Source organism: Diuraphis noxia, unplaced genomic scaffold (genome assembly GCF_037042655.1).
Source record: "Diuraphis noxia isolate RWA-SAM2 unplaced genomic scaffold, SU_Dnox_SAM2 contig0001, whole genome shotgun sequence".
Taxonomy (NCBI): domain Eukaryota; kingdom Metazoa; phylum Arthropoda; class Insecta; order Hemiptera; family Aphididae; genus Diuraphis; species Diuraphis noxia.
In genome coordinates this window covers 62,232,381-62,254,534 of record NW_028301711.1, presented here as the reverse complement: position 1 = coordinate 62,254,534, position 22,154 = coordinate 62,232,381, and the positions used below count along the sequence as shown (strand labels likewise).

At 30.7% G+C, this 22,154-nt stretch overlaps 1 protein-coding gene across 3 annotated transcripts; it reads left to right on the top strand.

Annotated features, from left to right (window-relative positions):
- The first annotated feature begins 484 nt into the window (after window positions 1-484).
- Tdg (Thymine DNA glycosylase) lies at window positions 485-21,271 on the top strand. 3 transcript variants are annotated; one of them, XM_089217858.1, is made up of 7 exons: window positions 485-1,874; window positions 12,102-12,587; window positions 12,671-12,863; window positions 13,145-13,214; window positions 13,347-13,496; window positions 14,124-14,266; window positions 14,734-21,271. In XM_089217858.1, exons 1-7 carry the CDS (start codon window positions 1,741-1,743, stop codon window positions 16,663-16,665), a joined length of 3,108 nt encoding a protein of 1,035 aa, XP_089073984.1. In that variant the 5' UTR covers window positions 485-1,740; the 3' UTR covers window positions 16,666-21,271. The 3 variants fall into 3 exon arrangements, with proteins under 3 accessions (XP_089073984.1, XP_089073992.1, XP_089073988.1); XM_089217866.1 differs by lacking the exon at window positions 485-1,874 and adding an exon at window positions 2,198-2,708; XM_089217862.1 differs by lacking the exon at window positions 485-1,874 and adding an exon at window positions 2,198-2,712.
- The last annotated feature ends 883 nt before the right edge of the window (window positions 21,272-22,154 follow it).

The window sequence follows — 22,154 nt, the reverse complement described above, 5'->3', positions numbered from 1 at the left end:
CAATATTATTACATATACGATCGTAAAACTAACGATATTGTCGGTTCTCGGTGGTGCGGTTACGACGAGCTGCAGAAGCAGCTGATGGTCTGGCTTAGAAATCCACATAGATGAGGTGTTTTTGTGGGAGGGGGTAAGCTAGGGGGCACCTGTGCGCGGTAGAAACCGCATCTCCGAGACCAGCGGTGGCGGTATATTTTTACGGTAAGCCGGCAACACTGTCGCGTGGCGGCGGATCGCTGGCCGCTGCTGCAGTCGCCGCCGCCGCCGCGTACCATATTGATTATTTTCCAGGTCATATTTCGTCCCGACCAATGAGCTGACATTTTCCCCGACGCTCGCCGTTCGTCACCGCACTACAGACGCCGCCGCCGCGTCGTACACCGGTGCCGAGCGTGCGCGTACCGAACGCTTGAGCGCGCCGCGAGGCCGTGCGTGCGCGCGCGCGCGTGAGTGCACCGACGCGCGGCAGTGTGCGTGTGCGAGCGTTACGGCAACGACGACCGTGTGTTGTTGTAGACTGTAGTGCGCGTTCACGTTTCTCCCCGCTCGCTCGCTCTCTGCGTGCGTGTGCGCGACCGTATCCTCTCGCTCTCGCTATATCCACTATCCAGTCCCCCGGCATTCACAAGCCGGCCCGACCGCCCACCCGCCCGCCGTACACCGCACGCTCGCTCGCTCATTCTCGCCGAACGTGAGCGCTGCCGTTGGTGGGAGGGTAGTGCGACGTCAGTGAACGCGCGCGCAGGCACCGCACGTCCGATCTCGGCGGAATTTATCGCGCACTCCTCCGTGGCGGACGCCGATAACGCGTCGTTTTGTTAACAATTTTTTTTTACGTTTTTGAAAAACGCGTACGCGCGCACGTAATCAGAATAATAATAATAAAAAAAAAAAACCGTACACATACGCAGACGCGCAATCGCAACCAAAACGACTGCAACAATAATACGATATAATGCCCATTCTGCGCCGGGTACGTTCGCATCGCACGTTTCTAGAACAGCTAACGATTAATGATAATAATATCAATATATTGTGATAAAAAAAAAAAAAAAACAAAAAGAATTCATTAAAATTTCGCACGGGCCACAACGTTCGTGTTGAGGTATAATAAAATTTCGTGCGGCCGTGATATAATATTAATACAATAATATTATATAATAATAAATAAATATAAATATATGTATTAAATCTCGTCTACGTTCGGTGTGTGCGCCAGCCGAGGCGCTTGGGACGACGACGACGACGACGGAACAGCCTGCATCGACGAAAAGGCGACATCCGTTTCTCGACACCGGCGAAAAATATTAATAATTTTATCATCATCGCAAAAAATGCCGCGGTGGTCGGCGCGTACGAACGGCGCCGTTGTGGAAACGCCGCAGCGGCGACGGTCGTAGTGCATCCGCGCCCTGTGCGTGTGCGTGCGTGCGTACTCGTGCTGCGCGCGCGTAGGCATTGTGCGTGCGTGTGTGTGCGCCGCCGTCGGTGTGCGCCCGCGCCGGTGTGTGCTTGTGTGTGTGTTTGAGTCAGTGTGCGAGCGCGTGTGAGTGTGTGTGCGACGGCGGCGTTCGTACGGACGCGACGCGCCTTGGGTGAGAGCCGCTCGCAATAATAATATAGCAATCGCGCGTACCGGATAACGTAATAACAATAACGACGACGGCGGCAGTGCAGCAGCAGCACCTCCACACGGTCGCCGCGGCAGCAGCAGCAGATTGGAGCGGCTGCTGTTAGATGCAGGTGGCCACTTTGTTCCGCGAGTCGGCTAATCTACTCGGTGCCGCTATGGAACCCGGTTCGTCTACGGACAGCAATTCGCCCTCTCTGAAGCAACAGCAACAGCAGCAGCAGCAGCAACAACAACAACAGTAAGCACAGAGATTTAAAATTTTTTTTTTCGATTTTTACATTTCGTCGTTTTGTTCACCAAATCATCTACCTGCCAATTTTTTCCACGTCCATTATCAATCACATCTCACGGTCGTCAACAATCATCATTATTTTTATCATCGCCATCGCTGTATTATCACCGCACACTCGGTGCCGTGGGGAGGGGACGATATCGTTGTGATACGCGTTAATATTATTATAACAACTCTCTACACGCCCCCGCCTAGGGTGGGAGGTGGTGGAGGACGCTGTGGCGAAGACAAAGACTGGTTACTTACACGGTTTTCCATTTTTCCTGGCTAGTGTTGGTGTGTGTGCGTCGTTTGTCTGTTATTGGTGGAGGGGTATCGAACTCTTAACGGGTGTGTGTGTGTGTGTGTGTGTGTGTGTGTTGTGTTCATGCGTTTAGCGAGCACTTGTGAGTTGAGACCGATGGTTGTGCGGTCCGTGTAGCGTGTGTGGTTGACGTTTTTGCCCGTTTTTTAATATTATATTACAAATATAATATTGTGTGCATATTTTTTGTTCCCACCGGATACGGCTCTTCGGCTTGTCGTGTGTGCGTGCGAACAGTACGTGTGTGTGCGCCCGTCAGTCCTTGTGCGTGTGCGTGTGTGTGTGTGTACGTGAATGTTCAAACTGCAAAGCACACGCGCCAGCCGCCCGATTATACACGGCCGTTTGTCGATGTGTGAGTGAGTGTTCAAGTAAGCGACTAGTGTGTGTGTGAAAAATATAACGCGACGACTATTATAATGTACACGGTTACCTACGATTTACCCGCACGCACACGTAATCGACGACCCACCGAGGCAGGTAGTACTTATACGCATATTAATAATATTTTACCTAAGTAACCTTATAATAATGTCGTGTACACGTACTTTTACAATATTGTAGTGTACAGTTTAAAGTGATATGTATACTAGTAGTCCGTCAGTCTGGGTGCAATTGGGCAGTTGCTGGCCACCGCGTTAACGCGATTATCGAGTGCTTATGCTTTTGCTTCGGCAGTGGTTCCTTACAAAAACCACTTGCACACTCAGCGCGGATTTCAGTAAAATATTGCGAGTACGTCTAGTATTTTATTTTGAGCTAAGCGAAACTCTCTTTGTCATCCTCGGCTGTCTTTGCGTAGGCTTAGCGCCACGCCATTTGTCTTTTACCTACGTGTACGTGTGTATGTTGCAAAATATCGGTAGGTATACGTTTTATACCTTTTTTTTTTTTTTAACTACGGTGTTTGGTAACCATTTAAAAAAAACTCATGTTTCGTTATCAGTAAAAAATATTATGTCAGATTGGTGTATCTTATCTTCATAAATAATTATTTATGTATTTCAGCACACCATTCCTACTAAATCGGTTACCTATACTATGTGTAACAATATTATTATTAGTATTGGAAGGCGCTTAAAATATATATCAGTATTATAACTATACCATAGCTGTTATATTATATTATACAAATGTACATGCACACTAATACAACCTGTTCATGTTAATATATTATGTTTAGATTATGGATGCATTTTTTGTCTGTTAAACAATAAATGGTTAATGTCTTATTTAATAAAAGTATAAACTTCATAGGTTAGATGCTTTTTAACATTGATTAATACAACAATCCATCATTAATTAATATTTACTTAACATTATATCAATGATTTAGTATCTAACTATTTGTTTAAAAGAGTATAAATAAATATTAATTTTGGTGTAGGTACTTTAATAATACCTTTTTTTCTAAACATATTCTTACCCTATTCTTTAACTGCTTGGTTAACATGTGTAATTAGTCCAAAATAATCTCTGATAAAGATTTATTTGTTTTATTCATATCCAACAATGAATGAAGTACTTATGAACTTTAATCATGTTTATGACACCAATATATCAAACATAGGAAGAATAGGCATTGCTATGAGTCTAAAATACTTTAATTTTGTGGTTGGGATTATATTATATTTGAAATATTCAATCAAGTATTCAGGTGTGAAGATGAATTTGATATAACTTCTGTACCTATATCTTTTTTAATCATTAAGTAGTAATATTTAAATTCAGTTGAGATCATTTAAGGATTGTATCTAATTCATTGTCAATAAACAGTATATACCTATGTCAAGAGTAATATTAAATTAACATGTATTAAACCGACAAGCCTCTTACTAACTAAATTTACAAATATTTTTATGATTGAAATTGTCCAAGTTAATTCTTGGAATTTTCAAAAGTAACCTTTATTGTAGGTAACAAGTAATTGGTAGAATCTATATTATTCACACTTACTGTTTTAGTTAACAATACTAGGTAGTGTAATACTTATACATTTATAAAATAATCATTTTTATTACCTTATGTCCCAATAAAAAATTAAATTTGTGAACTTAAATTTCACACACTTCTCAATTTTTCTTATTTTTTTTATCAATTATAACCCTATTATTTTATTTAGACTAGGTTTTTGATATCTCATCAACTAATAAAACACATAGGTAGGTAGGTGCCTATTACATTCTAACATGTCTCTTACTAGGTTCTCTAATTTTAACATAATGCTTCTATTTCTAGTTCTATTTATTAGATACAATTTTAGAAATGTAAATTGATATTATACATAGTTAACAATTTAATTTATTTTACAACAAAAATTTATGGTTTGAAAGTGGATATTATATGATTGGCATTATTGTAAATGTCAACATGTTTATGTCTATTTTAATGATGAGTATTAAAATCTAAATCCATAGTTAAGTATTTGTTCAAATAACCGATAAGTTTGGTATCTTTAATTCATAGTTGTGAAAGAAAAGTAACTAATAGTATATACATTTACATTTTGCTAATCTATAGGGTTTTTTTAGTAAGTAGTACATTAATGAATTGAAGTCTTAATGTTTATCTTTTAATGAAAACATTGTACTGATGTTTAACATGTCCATTGAATGATTTATTATAAAACTTAGATAGTAAACTAAGCAAATAGAATCCACTTAATATATCGTGTGGCATGTCCCTTATTCTAATGTTGGTAGATAGATCATTTAGTGTGATTATTGTGTACAACTTTTTAAAATTTTTATTTCTATAATAAACAGCATACCTAAATAAATTAAAATAATTTTAAAAAAAAAACATTATTTAGCCATCTATTATGTTATTTATTAATTAAATTGGTTAGAATTCTTCCAGTTAATATCAATTAACTACCAAGATAGAAATTAAATTGGAAAACATAGATTAGGTATTTGTCAATTATCATAATTTGTTTTAATTAAATTCCCCATTAATTAATGAAGTTTAATAATGTCATTTTTAAGAGATGTCTATTAGCAATGAAAATATAAATATTGATATTATTTAATTTGTTTGTTCAATATAATATAATGGTGTTTTTTTTTTAACTTCAAAGTTTGAGCTGAATTTTTTGTTTACCTATTAATGGATGTTTACCTTTTTTCAAATTTCTCTTGTTTTGAATAAATTATACCATATTTTGTTAAATATTGTTTTATACATTTTTAAGTATTTTAGACTTTTGACACATTCTGATGTAATGTAACTTTTACATATTTCACTTCTCTTTCACTTAAATATGTACATTTTCTTAAAATGTTTTTATTTTATACTTTATATTCAAACAAAAATATTTATTAGGTATAAGCATATTATTATGTACCTATACACCTATACAAGATTATAATTACATTTTTATCATTCTATTTAATTAGTTACTCAATCCATGCCAGGAAATATATAAATAATCTTGTATTTCATTATGATTCTTTATTTCAATGACTGAATCAATGGATTCAAATTATCCCTATAATCTATACAATTTATAATTATGTTAACTGCAGTTTATTGAGTTGAAAAAATAGATTAACCTAAAATAGTTGATAAATTTCATTCAAGATGAAGCATATTAATTATATTTCTTTTTCTGCTGTATTTATATGTATATATACACTTGTGTTGTTATTAAATAATTAATTTTTTTAATGATTGAATGTATGGTGTTACTCTAAAAATATTACAATTCATTTTTCCTAATGATTAAGTAGGTACTTATAAATTAATATGAAAGATTTTAAATAGGTAATTTTAAATAAAAATTCCAAATTAATATTTGACTTTAATGAGTTTTGAGTACTTTTTGCCCCAACACCCATTTTAATCATAATCAATTTATATAAATGATTAATTTAAGTTGTAGTGGAACCTAAAAACTTGTATATTTGACAAAATCAGCTTTATTTAAATTAATCTTAGCAGTTATGTATTTAAATATTCATTTAATTAAAATTATTTAAATGGTCTTATTGAATAAATAAATATAAAACTTCCATGTGTAAATATTGGTACCTATAATGCATACTGAACTAAATCAAATAGGTACTCGAGGCTGGGATTGTTAATGATAATTGTATGCTACTTAATTAAATTAAATTAGAAAAAAACTAAGTTAGGTAACTTAAAATCACTTTATATTGAGATGTTTTGACAAAATGAACTACAAAGTTCTTTGATAAAATATTATTTATATTCATTTAATACAAATTTAGTTTTTAATGTAGGTACCTAATTGAGATATTGACTAATTCCCTCTATACCTAGTCAATATAAAACTCAATCCATTCAGATTATAAAGTCAACTAAATTACATACAAGTGGTAACTTTACAAGAAGAAAGAGCAATTTTAAAAACAATATGATTAATAAGTTAGGTTATTGTATGAATATATACATTTTTGAAGTAATTTAAATTAAATATATATGCATGTAATCCTGTATTTGGTGTTATGTTTAAATGGATTAATAGAATATAATCAAAAAAAAAAAAAAAAATTAATCCAATAAGATTATTATTTGCTACTACCCATCTATTGTTAATAACTAATTTAGATTTTATGAGTATTAAAAAGATTGTTTGGTTTTTTCAGTTTTGTGTTAGGTACTCTGTTTGAAAATAATGTAGCCATTATATTACAAAGCTTTTAAAATAATTTTAAATTATATACTTAAATGGTAATTTTTTATATATTTACATTTGAATAGTTATTTAAACTATATTAATTTTAATTAATTCAGTGTAATTCAGTATTTACAAAATTTTTTATAATATAAAATGATGTCAATGCCTACTGCGTTATATGTTCAATTGATACTTGATAGGTGATATTCGATAATATATTTATGTATGAAAAAAAGGAAAAGTTTATTGTATTTCGATGTTAAGTATTTAAAAATACCTTACCTACTTAATTTGAGTTATCATAGATTTTTCAACGTGAAAAATTAAATAGTCAACATTAAATGTTTCAATTTCTTTACTTTTCGATGTTAGTGTGTGTGAGTGTATACCAAGTGCATGTGCGACTAGAGTTTCAAAAACGGGTTCCATATTTTACATCTTATTTTTCAAAACGGGGTGGGTCGACTTGCTGGTTCTGGTTATGATCAGAGAAGGGGGGGGGGGGTGCGTTGTAGTGTAACGGAATTGATACTATAAGTGTGTATAATATAGCTCCAACTTTCAGTTTTCGAGCGGACTCCGTGCCGAATAAAAAAACCTACCTATCTGATATGTGAATAATTCTACATTTTTTAGAAATTCTTATCGCGTTCACAATACACTACAGTCATAATAATATAATATTATTTTATCATCCAAATAATAATAATAATAATAGTACTAGTAGTAGTACCTATTATAATGTAACACTATTGCGTTCCTGAAAAATGTTCGTGCGATCGAATGTGGTGTGCCCGCATCGACCGGCACGTTCATGCGCGTGCGCGTAACACATCGCTATGGTGTGGCGCAAGTTGGAGGCTACTACGGCGAATACACACGAGCACACACGCACACTAATTATTATCGTTTACACGTCACACGACTGCGGTATCGCCATAACATTAATTTTGACGCTATTTCTCTCTGCGACGGTTCGCTACCAAACGAACAGAAACCAACGATTTTAAAAACATGTATTATTACTAATAACGGTTGGCAATATGATATGATACGGACAACGTTCCCTAGTTGTGTTTCAAAAAACGGGCAGGAGTGAACTCCTTCACGGGGAAACAACAAAAGCAAAATATTATTCGTCTGATTTTCATCATCGCCGCTTCCTATAATATTATTATAGTAATTCGTTCTTTTTACCGATTTCCGTCGTCGAATAATTATTATTATTGCCATGTACTCGAGACGCGGTGACCCGTCTTATACGATATAATAATATTATTATTATGCATATTTCGTCCCATCTCTATGTACATAATTTATTATTGTTATTATGTCATCCCGCTCAGAGAATAATAATATCTTCATTATCTTCCGTTTTGTTTAACTGTGCTCTCCCTCCCTCTTTCATCTTTCTCGTTATCTGTACAAAGTAAAGGCTTAACCTAATGTTTATATTGTTGTTGTTGTTGTAGTTGTACATTGTCCCTTCGAAGAAATTTGTTCTACCGTACTAACATAACGCACTAACATAACGCACTAGTTTGCCGGCTGATTTTAAAATCGATTAGCAGTAAAGATCAGTCACGAATTCTGCGTGTTATAGGAGACGCGTGTGTAGGTCTAATAATAGGAATAATAAGTTGACGATGTGAAAATATTCTTAACGCGCGATGAGGTTTTTGGGTGTGTGTAAAAAATGTCAGCATCTCTTGTCGACGACGAAACGCGACATGCTTGTACAGGATGTGCGTATGTCCCTCGGTGTTCCGGATTTCAAGTGGCGGGGACTATGGAAACTCCATCACCCCGCCACCGAAAAGAGCTCCCGGACGCCGTAGGATACCACCATCATATACACACAGCTTTCAAAAAAAAAAAAAAATTAATCAATAAACTTCCTCGATTATACACCACCACACCCCTACCACACTACAACGTTTCACCAGCTGCAGGGATGATTTATTCTAAACATTCGCCATGTAAGCATTTATTGCGCTTTTGGTTATAATAAAATATATTATATTACGGTAAAAAAATTTAATATTTCCTTCTGTCAATTGAGGCGATTGATTGTACCGATTATGCAGGTCCTAAATATGTGATAAGACATTTATTGTAGGTAGGTACCTATTAAACCCCTTGGTGTTGATTGTTTCCGCTGTGTTAATTATTAATGAACAACCGTTTTTTCCAATACATTTATACAAAATATGGTTGGTCAATGGTCCTTAGCTCATAATGATTGCTAACCGTTATTACTAATAGAAACAAAATTCAATGTAATGTTAATTTTGTGTTTAATTATGTACAGGTTCAAGTTTCAAGTTTTATTCATTTTCAAGTAATCTTTTTTATTAACTTCTATTTGAATAGTTAGTTTACAATTTTCAGTATTAGGAACTTATTTTATTACATTATATAATATATTTTCAGGATGGTAGTTTTTAATGGGTCTGCTATTAAATTATTGATGTTTTAACTATTTTGTTTTTTCATAATATTTAATTCACCCTTAAATACGTGTGATATTTAAAAACCGTAACAAGTTTAGTCTGGTTAGTTTACGTACAGTAGGTATTAATAATAAGACAGCGTGGTATATACAACAGTTCGAGGTACTTAATATAGTTTATACATCTATATAGGTACATTTAAAAACTTTTTCACTTTGCAAACTTTTCTGCAACACGGTGTACCAATAAAACTCTTTATAATATTTCTAACGGTTGTTTCAATTTGACGTATAATATTATGTATTGCGCGTCTTGTCTATATTATTAATACCGTAATAAACTCAATAATTGTATTTTCGTTTTCAAATATCGTCACATTATTTTTTATTATATTGCCGGACAACGAAATGCAATGAAATATTTCGCTTTTGAGCGTGTACCGTAAGGAATGTAAACGATAAATTTTTTTTTTTGAAATGCCCCATACCCTGCAAAATAATAATAAGTTCAACGACCATTGCATAAACCCCGGTGGCGTTCAGTTCTCTACGACCTCTGTTCCTGCAACCCTGTGCGCATATCCTGACCAGGTTGCCTGTTGTGTGTTGGCCGGAATCATAAATCAATACACCCTGCCCCGCGCGCCGCCGCTACCGCCCACCCAGTTCACTAATCTCCCTCTTTCTTATTCCCCTCCCCTCCAGGATCCCGCCTACCACACGACCCATCATATACCCGACGCCGCCACTCCTCTCCCCACTTCTATACAACTCTTCCCCTCATATCCTAACCATTCCCACATTACACGTCTCGGGTGTGCAAAACCAAACTCTCTTAACGTCAGAACCGGTACGAAGTTTTGATAGAACGAAACCCAACGTGTCGGTCGGTCCTATTATAGAATTAGGATAATATGGTATTATTGTTGTCAGATTGTTAAGTGGGATAGGTACCTGCGTCCTGCACCGTAACTTATGCATGTTATTACCAAATGATTAAATTAAGTCGATACTGTCCAGTGTCTAATATGGTTTTTAATATAACGAAGCCACCAACGGGAACTTTCCAATCTCACATAATTTTTTTTTTTTTTTTTTTATTAATCTCAAAAGACCGCGGCGGCTCTGGCCATTGGTCTACATTGCATTACAATATTACAATATTATTATTAACATTATTAACATTATAAATAAATATAAGTATTAACATTTATAAATATATATACATAAGCCATAGAGGTTATATTACATTGTATAAGTTGGTTTTCACATAATTTTGTTTTACCCAATATATATATATATATATATATATATATATATACTGTACTTATACCCGCAGTACCGTGTTCGCGATTTGGGTGGCTTGTTTTATATTCTATTCACAGAATTTTATTTCGTAATTTGGGTAATAAATATTAATACACGAATTTGAACTCTATGTTATACATTTAGTTTTACGAGTATGAATCAGATGCCTGATGAGAAATACTAATACAATAAATAAAACATTTTTTCCCCATCACCTATTACGCGAAAGTTATCTATCGACGTGTGAACGGATAACTATCATTCTGTTACAATACTATTGGGGTAGAGTCCATTCGTTTTTCAATGCTATACAGTGGCGAAACGAACCTAACCTAAGCAAACTTACAATTTACACACCCACCCACCCATCCATTAGTGCTATTACCCATAGTACCTATACCTGAATATATCTATAAATTGTTATAAATACTAATATTAATAGGTACTTAGTTATGGTTATTCACTTTCATATTTTCACCCACGACCCACGGCACCCACCCAGGCCTAAATCTTAAAAAAAATCGAGAAGCAATCGCTTCTCAAAGACCACGGTCGTTTAGCCACTAATGCTATGTAATCGACTGTCGGTATACACTTTTAAATAAAAATAATCTACATTTAATGCGTGTTTATGATTATCGTTGTTGGGTACGTTCCCTGGGCGTTGGAGTAATTCGTATATTATATTACCTACGTTCTTCCGTCAAAATGTTCTCGGAAATGTTACGAATGTTACGTGCAATAATGTGCTCGATGCTCGTTTTATGCTCAAATCGACCGTATTTCTTTGTCTTATTATTTATTCAACGAGTTTCCTTTCAATAATTAATTAGTCTCTTTTTAATACAACGATTCCATTTCTTAAACACATTTTCCGTAGTATTGACGTAGTTACTGAATAATAATATTTAATATTCGAATCTGGATGACAATATCAACCTTTTTTTTAAAATCATTTCTCTAATAACGAAATATTGAATTCGATGCAAACTTATCGTTTTATTAGTTATTGTCGTTAAATACTGTTAACTGTTTTACATAACATTATTAGTGTAAGTAATTTTAATTTGTATTTGTTAGGTTAAACATAGTTCATGAATCATGATATTCTCGATGTATTAAAACTATTTCTAGATATAGGTACAAAATAATTGAATTTTTGTATTTATTACACAATTTTTGTTAATAGTACATGATAACACATGTAGGTAATATGTCATAATTCAAATTTTAAAAAATATCATACACAACAGTTTTTTTTTTATTTGTCTATGACTTGAAAATATTGAATACACTAACAAATATATTATGTTTCTTAAACAAATTAGTTTTTCTGTAGTTAATAATTGTACTTAAGTGACAAGTACACATTACAGTAACGAGAGGATTGATTGTAATTTTTACCACTTATGTATTCATAATAGATTGATTATTGTAATTGATTGGTTTGTTTTAAAATTGTTGCAGGTCTAACAATTATGGTAATTGTGATGTTGTTAACAATGGACCTCAGCCAACATCTTCTGTAAAACAAGAATCTGCTTGTGCGGATGATGGATATGAGACAAGTGGTGGTGGTACTGATGCTGAACAAGCTGCAGCAAAACATTCAGCCGCAGTAGCCGTTGCAGCAGCTACTGCTGCAGCTGCAGCAGCTCAACATCATAATAATATTATGAATCAGTTACCTCCAATGCATCATCATCAACAACAACATATGAATACACACATGCATCCACATCACCATGGTCATGCTCATCATCATCATCAAATGAACAACATGCAACAACACCAAATTAAGTATGAAATGCCTGATGATCCATATAGTTTTGTTGATGAAGAAATGCAACATCATGGTCAACAAAACTTGCAATATACTGAAGAAATGATTTTACAACATATGCCAAAAAAACGAGGCAGGAAGAAAAAATTTAAACCCGAGGATCAGATGAGGTAAAATAAACTATGATCTGTATTAATGTTATTTTTTGTTATTTAATGTATAATTATAACATACAATTTTAAATTATGTTTAGTTTGCAATGCTTAAACCCTGATCAAGCATTTGGGTTAATGCAACATATGTTGCCAAAAGATAAACTATTGACAAATCCTTCCAAGGTTTACAAGGAAAGAAAAAAACATGACCGTTTTAATGGCATGCCTGAAGAAGAGGTATCAAAGCGCACTTTACCTGACCATCTAACCAATAATTTGGATATTGTGATTGTAAGTATAGTATATTTTTGCAGGTTATTTATTTAATGTGTTTGATTTGTATGATGAGATACCTAGTTTTTTTATGTTGTAATTAGACTATAAAAACTGTATATAAATATAATATTAACTTAACTTTTTACATTTCAAGTATTACTGATGTGTTTTATATCAATTCAATTGATTGTTATAAAAAATAAAATATATTTTAAAACTTACATAGAAGAACAAAATATAAAATTAACCACCTATTATAATTAATAAATTACTTAATTAGAGTTGCACATTTTCAGATTGGTATCAACCCTGGTTTATTTGCTGCTTATAAAGGTCATCATTATGCAGGTCCTGGAAATCATTTTTGTGAGTAAATACATAATATTCTTAATAATTTCAATTTTTTACACAACAAGCTTTTGATGATTTTTTTAATTTATTGAAATTTATATACATATTTATTTTATATTACTAACATGTTTTATTTTACTTTCATAGGGAAATGTTTATACCTATCTGGTCTTACACCAGAACCCATGACTGCTGATGATGATTATAAACTACTTCAAAATGGTATAGGGTTTACCAATATGGTGGAACGAGCTACAAAAGGTAGTGCTGATCTCACAAGGAAAGAAATTAAAGAAGGTTTGTTTTCTATAATCTATTTAATAACGTATCATTTTAAATTGTCTAGATATAAAATATTTTAGATTTTCAATTGCTATATATTATTATGTCACGATAACTCAAAAAAAAAAAAAAAATTGACAGTTCATATTTTTTTGACTCCCCTTGAGGTTAGGTTAAATTTAAGTTAAGTGTGTCGAATATCTCAAATAATAAATACCTTTAAGAGATTTTTTATCTCCCTTCATTATCGAGACTAGGCCGGATTTTATTATATCAATATTATATTAATTAACATAAAATATCTTCTATTATTTAATCATTGCATAAAATTAAAATTAATGTTCATAAGTATCTTTTGAAAATATTACAGATCAATTTAGAATCCTTTCCCCACTAAATTATTTTTATTGTTTTATACTTTTAATTTACTTTTGAATGTTAAAAATTGTGGTTGAAACATACTTGACAATCAATATGATGTCCATCGATCAACAATTGTATATTATATTTAACTTTTTTTAATGTACTTTTATGTACCCTTGTAGTTCTTATTTACTTTGTAAACAACAAGTAGCAGCAACTATACTAGGATGAAATATTAATTTAATTGTAACAATTACTAAATTTTTTTTTTCACAATAGGAAGTCAAATTCTTCTTGAAAAGCTACAACGATTTAAACCAAAAATTGCAGTATTTAATGGAAAACTTATTTTTGAAGTGTTTTCTGGGAAAAAAGATTTTACATTTGGTCGTCAACCAGAACTTGTAGATGGAACAAATACGGTAACATTTTATTTTACTATTAATACTTGATATTTTTATCATAACTGCTAACTATTTTGAATGTATCTTTAATTTTAAGTAACAAGTTAACAGTTTATTTTTATAGTATTAACAAGTATTATAAAAATGATTCTAATCTAGTGTTTAAAAATAATCAAAATAATAGATTCAACATACTTCAGCAACTTTGCATGTCGTCATCATCAGTACTGGACAAATATTAGCATTGGTGATGTCCACATTGTTATTAGATTATGTATTAAGTTTGTGTTTAGATCGTATTGTAATACTTTGTACGTCATGTTTTTACCTCGGTTATTACATTTACACACAATGAGGATTGTAAATTTAATTATGAAGTTAACTAATAATTTAGAATTTAATTACACCACAGTTGAACATATTTTGTATTTCTAATGTTTTACGTCATACATAAATTAATATATTTTTTTTTACCATTTTTATAGTATATGTGGGTGATGCCATCATCTAGTGCCCGATGTGCACAATTACCACGGGCAGCTGATAAAGTACCATTTTATGCTGCGTTGAAGAAGTTTCGAGATTATTTAAATGGTCTGGTGGCTGAAATAGATGATAGTGAAGTGGTATTCTCATTTACTAAGTTAAAGAATTATTATGAGCCAGATATCAAAGAAGAACCTAAAGATGAAGTGCCATCTGTGTATTTCAATAATTATAATTCTGTGGTCGAAAATCAAGAAACTATAGAAAATATTGCCGATGTTAAAGATGAACCACCCGTGGTTCAAAAGAAAAAACGAGGGCGACCAAAGAAAATAAAAACCAAAGATGGAATACCTGAAGAAGTGAAAGTTAAACGTCCTAAACCTCAAGTAGTGGAAGACCGAGAAGGAATGCCTAAGAAGAAAAGAGGGAGGCCGAAAAAAATTAAACCTGACCCAAATCAGTTACCACCAACAAATAATGTTGTACCACCAGTTTTGTCTTGTGAACACAGTAACCCATCAACTCAATTATCAAATTGTTTCTCTCCACCAATTCAGTCTCCGATGAATTTGTCACAGTTATATGGAGGAAACAATGTTATAAATAATATTTATAACAACCAAAGCTCTTCACATTCACCTATATCTAATAGTGGTGGTGGTGGTGGTGGTGGCGGAGGAAGCAGTGGAGGAAATAACAATGCAAATTTTCATCATCATCGTTCGCCAATTCAATCGCAACAACATAGATATTCTCAGTCACCACAAGCTCCATCCTTCACACATTCTGATTTATCGTCAGAAATCAGTGCAGCTATCTCTTCAGAACATAATTTAGGATCACGATCTCCAGCATCTCCTAGTTTGGGTCCTCCTGATTTTGAGCCACCAGCTAGTCTGCTGGCCGAAGATAATAGTCCTCACAGCAGTCAACATAGTGGTGGTGTAACCAAAGAAGATCTAATTGGTGTTGATCAACACTCTAGACCATCACAAATGGAATGTCAGTTTAATAATTCAATTGGTGCATCTCAGCAACCACAAAAAACAAATACTAAGATGGATATGCATCATTATTCTCAATCGCATGGATATGATGAATATTCAGGTAATGTAGAGTCTGTAGCAGGATCTCCGGCATATCCTCCAGCAGAATCTCCAGTATATCCCCCACCACCAACTGGATATCCTCAACAACAACAACAGCAACAGCAGCAGCAGCAACAACAACAACAACATCCACACCAACAAAAAATAACAAATAATCAAGATGTTACAGCAAAAAGTTTGTCAGGCTTAGAATCTTTGGTTGAACAAATTCCTAACATGAATGATAGTGATGTACAGCATAGTGGACATCACCATCATCATCATCAATATATGGATGAATCAAATTCAGGTTACATGCCTAGTGATTACTCATGTTCTCCCTCTTTAAATTATTCTTATTCATCATCGCCTTGTGCACCCCAAGGAAATATGAACAACTTTTCAGTTAGCTCATTAACAAATGGGGCAAATCATCATCACCAACAAGCAACAATGTCTCAGCCGTCTACATTCTCTGTTAGCAACCTTACATCTTCATCTTATCCACCGCCACCACCTTCAATAAATTATAATCATCATCATTCTGGTGGTGTTATGATGGACATGGATAGATTACAACAACAGTACCAACAGCCATACAATAATCAGTATGCCAGCTCAATGCAATTTAACGGAGGATTAGGACCACCTGGAAATGGATATTCACATAATACACATAACATACATATGCCAACTCCAAATTTCCCTTATCCACCTCAAAACTCCATGTCTTATGGCAACAATAATAGTGGTAATGGGGTTTCACCTTATATCCAATCAAGTGGTGGATATTTGTCTGTAAACCGTATGGATATTGGATATGGTGGTGGTAACTATTAAATTCGCGGAAACGCTGTAAAAAGACTGCGATATTTTCTCTGATATTTTTTCAACCATCGCATTGTATTAATCTCTTTTATCAATTGTTTATAATAATATTATTTGTAAATATTATAATACTTGGTTATACATTCAGGGAACGGTTCATTGACGACTTGTATGCAACTATGAGAATAGTTTGAGTTATTATTTCTCACGATATTTATCTTTTACCAATCATATTACATTTTTTTCATATCCTGAATTCGATTTAATAAAATGTAAATACTCTTACTTAACTTTAATATTTTTATTTAATAAATTTGAATAAAAAAAATTTGCCGAAGTTACCACAGAGTATTAAATTTACTAACTTCGTATACAATGGCACATTAGAATCTTATAATAAATTTATATTTTTCTCTTTTTATGGAAATTCTACCTTAAAAAAAATAAATACCTGTTAAAAAACTATTCTCTATTTGTTTGGCGACATCGTAATTTTACGATTTTAACTCGAATTTGTTCAATGTCATCTTTTTGCTCAACCAATATTATTGTTATATTATTAGAGTAATACAATATTTTCACGTTACCAATATTTATCCTCCTAAGTATTTTTTGTTTTCGTGTACATTGATATATTATTTGTTCAAATGGTTCGTGGGTTCCTATCAGTTGATTTATTATTTGTCCGAAAGTATTGTGATTATTATATACATTTTGACTGGGTTTGTGCAATTAAATCAGTTACCTCCTGTTCATATAGATTATATTGGTTCAAGAACTGCCAAATTCATAGTATAATCTATATATAAATAATAAAATGTTTTATATATAAAATACATCAAATTATTAAATTTGACTTAGATTGGACATTCCATAAAAAAAAAGATAAAATGGAACTTCTTATTAACAAATGTATGTAATAAATCATAATAAAGGTTTGATAAAATAATCACTGTGTTTCACAACTGTTTTACTTCTAAATAATTTTAAAATGTACAAGAATTATTTTATTCTAACACATTAATAATTTTACCCCATTAAATATCCGATTTCAACTGATAATATTATTACGAAACTCTAAAACGATCACACTTTGTTATAATTATATTATTTAATTAATTTAGGAAAATAACAACTTCTAAGATCTAAATTTTATTAATAAGAATAATGTTCTATATTTGCATTCTGAAACTGCATAGATCATGTATGTCAGTTATTATTTATTTAACACTTTTTCATTCGATTTCTATGTTTAGTTTACACCATTAGTAGAATTTTAAGTGTATAGTATAAAATAGAAATTAATTAATAACATAAAAGGAGAAAATATAATAGCATAGTAAGAGTATTATATATACTATCTATATGGAGGAGACATTTTGTTTATTTAATGAACATAATTTGATTTTAAATCTGCCAAAATTAAAAATAATACCCATTTCTATTGAACTTTGATGGATTTTGTTAAAACATAATGTTTGTATCTAAAAACGATTAATTCATGACTTCTAAAAAATGTTATTAATTTAAATAAGAGGATGATACATGGATGTATTTAGAAGGCTTTAGAAATTTCATCACTGCCCTGTGGAAAACTTAACAACTTCCCTTCAAAACTTTAATTCATCTAAATTAAATATTGCGAATTTACAAATTAAAATTTACAAATCTATTGATAAAAAAAAAAAAAAATTAATTTTTCAGTTTTATGTATTTAAAATGATTAAAACATTCATTAATGTTTTCATTGTTTTTATGGATATAAAATCTTTAGTTTAAATTAGAAATAAATGTAATAAATATAAATAAAAATTGTTAAACCATTTTTATTGTGTCAACTTAAATGAAGGATAAAAAATATTCAATGTACATTTATAATAACATCAAATTGAATCTTCTCTAATCTCTATTCATTTATTATTTTCTCTGTTACCATTTTGCGAAAATAACAAAACTATCCCTATTATATTCTTTCATTGTTCTTTGTTATACTTATATAATATATATACATACTTACTATATATTTATGTATAATTATTTAAAGAAACATTTATGAGAGTAGACTTGATATTATAATTTGCTTGTAGTAAAATTATATTTAATTTGTTTTTATTATTATGATTATTATTATTATACCAATTATTTCAATAGCACTTAAAATATGTTACAATTATTTTTTGTTTGTTTTTTAATAATTATTGAATTTTAATTTTATAATTTTATGAATATATGATCCCTATCAATTTATTTTTTGAATTTTATGTTTGATACATAATAACAATGCATTATACATCTCTAATACAATTCCTATATACATTATTTAATACGAATAATAAATATTTATATTATTATTTTTCCCAGTCCTCTTTTGACTATCATAGAAGTAATATAATACATGCACTGTAATATTATTCTATGTACATGGTTTTTAATATTACAGTACTATATGTAAAATCTATAAGACATATTTTAAGCTTAGAACAAAACGTGCCAAAGGATAACACACAAATTGTATACAACTAATATTATGATGTGAATTGGCTCAATTTCGTTCCTTATTTTTATCTTGTGTGCGCGTGTATTTGGTCAATGTTTTAGGGTTCATTAGATTGTCTTATTTTGTTATTGTTTTTTGTCTTGCATATCCAGTTTTTTTTTGTGAATTCTGTTAGTGTTAATTCAATCAATGTATTATTTCAATAGTTATGTTGTTAAAAATTGTTTTTTTTTTCAAATATTTGTTATTCTACATTTTAGCTATTCTTTGTATAAAATTATAATTTTTGGGGATTAAAATGGCAACCAATCATCATTAAATAATATAATATAATAACTTCTGCAAAATCCAAAATGATTACACATAACTAACATATCTTTTTGTTGCTAAAAGTCACTTAAGAAATTTTTGTTTTTATGAATACAGAAATAATAAAAATTATTTTGCACTTAATAAAATAACATAATTATAAATTATTCGATTATATTTATTTATATCTGTATGCATAAAAATGAATTGATTCATTTTTAATTAGAATTTCATAAATGTTCACTTTTCATTATTTGTAGTTTTAATTTCCATACATATTAGTCATTTTTTATGTGTTAAATAAATAATTGAAACAATCTATGATTTATGTAGAAAAATCAATGCTTATTTTTAAAATAAATAAATTAAGTAAGATTAAAGAATACATTCATTAGTTTTCTTTATGTTTGTGCTAATGTTATGTATTTATGAAATTTGAATAAAAAGCAAAGATTAATAATATAGACAAACATTTTTGAGAAATAAACAATGTGAAGCACTGAAAATTACCCCTATTTGAAATCTCATTTTTAATTTATTTTTTTAAGATGTATGTACAATTCATTTCAAATATGCATATTATAAATATATATTTTTCACGTTGTAACTATAATCTATACTTAATTTTGTTTAAGTTAAGATATTATATGATAATTTTTTTTTAAAATAATTTCATCTGATTTCAGACTAGATACATATAAGAGGTTTAGAAAAGATATCCCCTTGCATTACCTATTAAGAGTGTTGATGTCCAAGTTACAAATATGTATTGCTCGTGGAATTATGAACTTGAAAGAACCATAACTATCTGATGCTAAGATTTAACGATTTCCTAAAATATATGCATATAATTTTCTTAGTTTTGTGTATATTATTAATCTTTTAAACAAAAATAGTAAAATACTAATATAATTTTAATATAATTTGATTGTAATGATGTGCTCTTCATAGCAGCATATTATATCAATAATTTGAGTATTTTATTATTGCATCAAGCTGACATTATTGATTCCAAGACTTAACTAACTTTGACTAAAAAGAAAAAATGTACATTGTGTATGATATATAAACGAAACAAGGTGCATTTTGAATTTTTATTTCTTTTTTTAGAAATGTATCCTAGTATTAAACTGTGAATATTTTTCTGATTATTTATTTGTTAATAGTTAAATAGCCAGAAAGAGCTATGTATGTTTGCCTTGGGTCTATTATAATGTATGATATAATTTAATAAAATAATATCGTTTTAGTCTTATTGTTTAATCTGTGAGTTGAATTGAAATTTAAATACATAAAGTTGTGTAATTATCATAATTATCATTATTATTTTAAATATATGAAGCGTCACATTCAGGAAATTGATTAAATTATGTGTATATAATACTTGTATCTATGTTTTTTGATTAATAAAACTATTTGTATTTATATTTACGTCAAGATAATATTATTGTTTTGATATATATTATAATTATAATAATTATTATTATTACTTATTATATTTAATTATTTACTATCCATAAACAATTATTGTAAAATGTCTTTGAAAAATGTTATAATGCAATAAAAATTGAAAACAATGAAAAAAAGTAAAATAAATAAGTAATCGATACAAAGAACATTTAAATACTTAAATTAACCCAAAACTGGATAGTAACTAGTTACAAAGTAACTTTCTAACTGAACTTATATTTGGTACTTAATGTGAATAGGTATGATGTACCTATTATTATTTAAGATTTTCATTGATAATAATAACAGTAAGTCTTTAAAGAAATATAATATTTTAACAAAAATATAAATAATTGGTCATGACTTCATGGTTGTTTATCTTATATCCACAAAATAATATTCAACAACTCAAGTTGATTATTGCATTGTATGACTTTTATTATAGTGATTTCTGTATTATTGCTTTTAATAAGTAATTGAGTATAAAATGGTGATGGTAATGTAAGATGAAAAAAAAACTATGCAAAAAAAAAATTACGTTATTAATTTCTTCAAATAAGTTTACAGTTTACTGTTGTTAAAAGTTTAAAAACTTTCCAAAACTTGTTTATTACCAAATTGTATTGATATTTTGTACTATAACTAAGTTAAGTTTTGTAAATTCAATAAAGGCCATAACCAGCTTTGAATAGAAATTCTATCCTGTATAAAGAATACCAATAAACCATTAAATACTATTAAATCTGTCAATTTCAAAATAGCCTTGTTTAATGTCTACATTTATGTAGTTAGAAGATGTGTGGAATTTATTAGATAATTGGCTTAAATCATAACTTAGTACCACATTTAAAGATATAATGGTTGCCCAATGAGCTCCGATTGTACCTGATCCATAATTACTTATAATAGATAAATTGATAAAAACAATTCTATAACGTCGAATGTAAGTGGAATATTTATATACTTTATCATCAGGGGCGTAGCGAAATAATTTTTTAGGGGGGTAACTAAGTCCATTTGGCTGACTGACTTAAAAAAAAGATTGCATACATATATAAAATATGTTTTATTTTTAAAACTTGTATTTTTAATTGTACAATATTGTCAATGTTCTTCAGTCAATATTAAAATGAACTGTTATTTATCAAAAATAAAATTGTTTATTGGAGGATGAACTCACAACAAATGAAGCAATATATACAAAAATTTATTAGATACAAATTCTACTTTTTTTTTTTTTTAAACT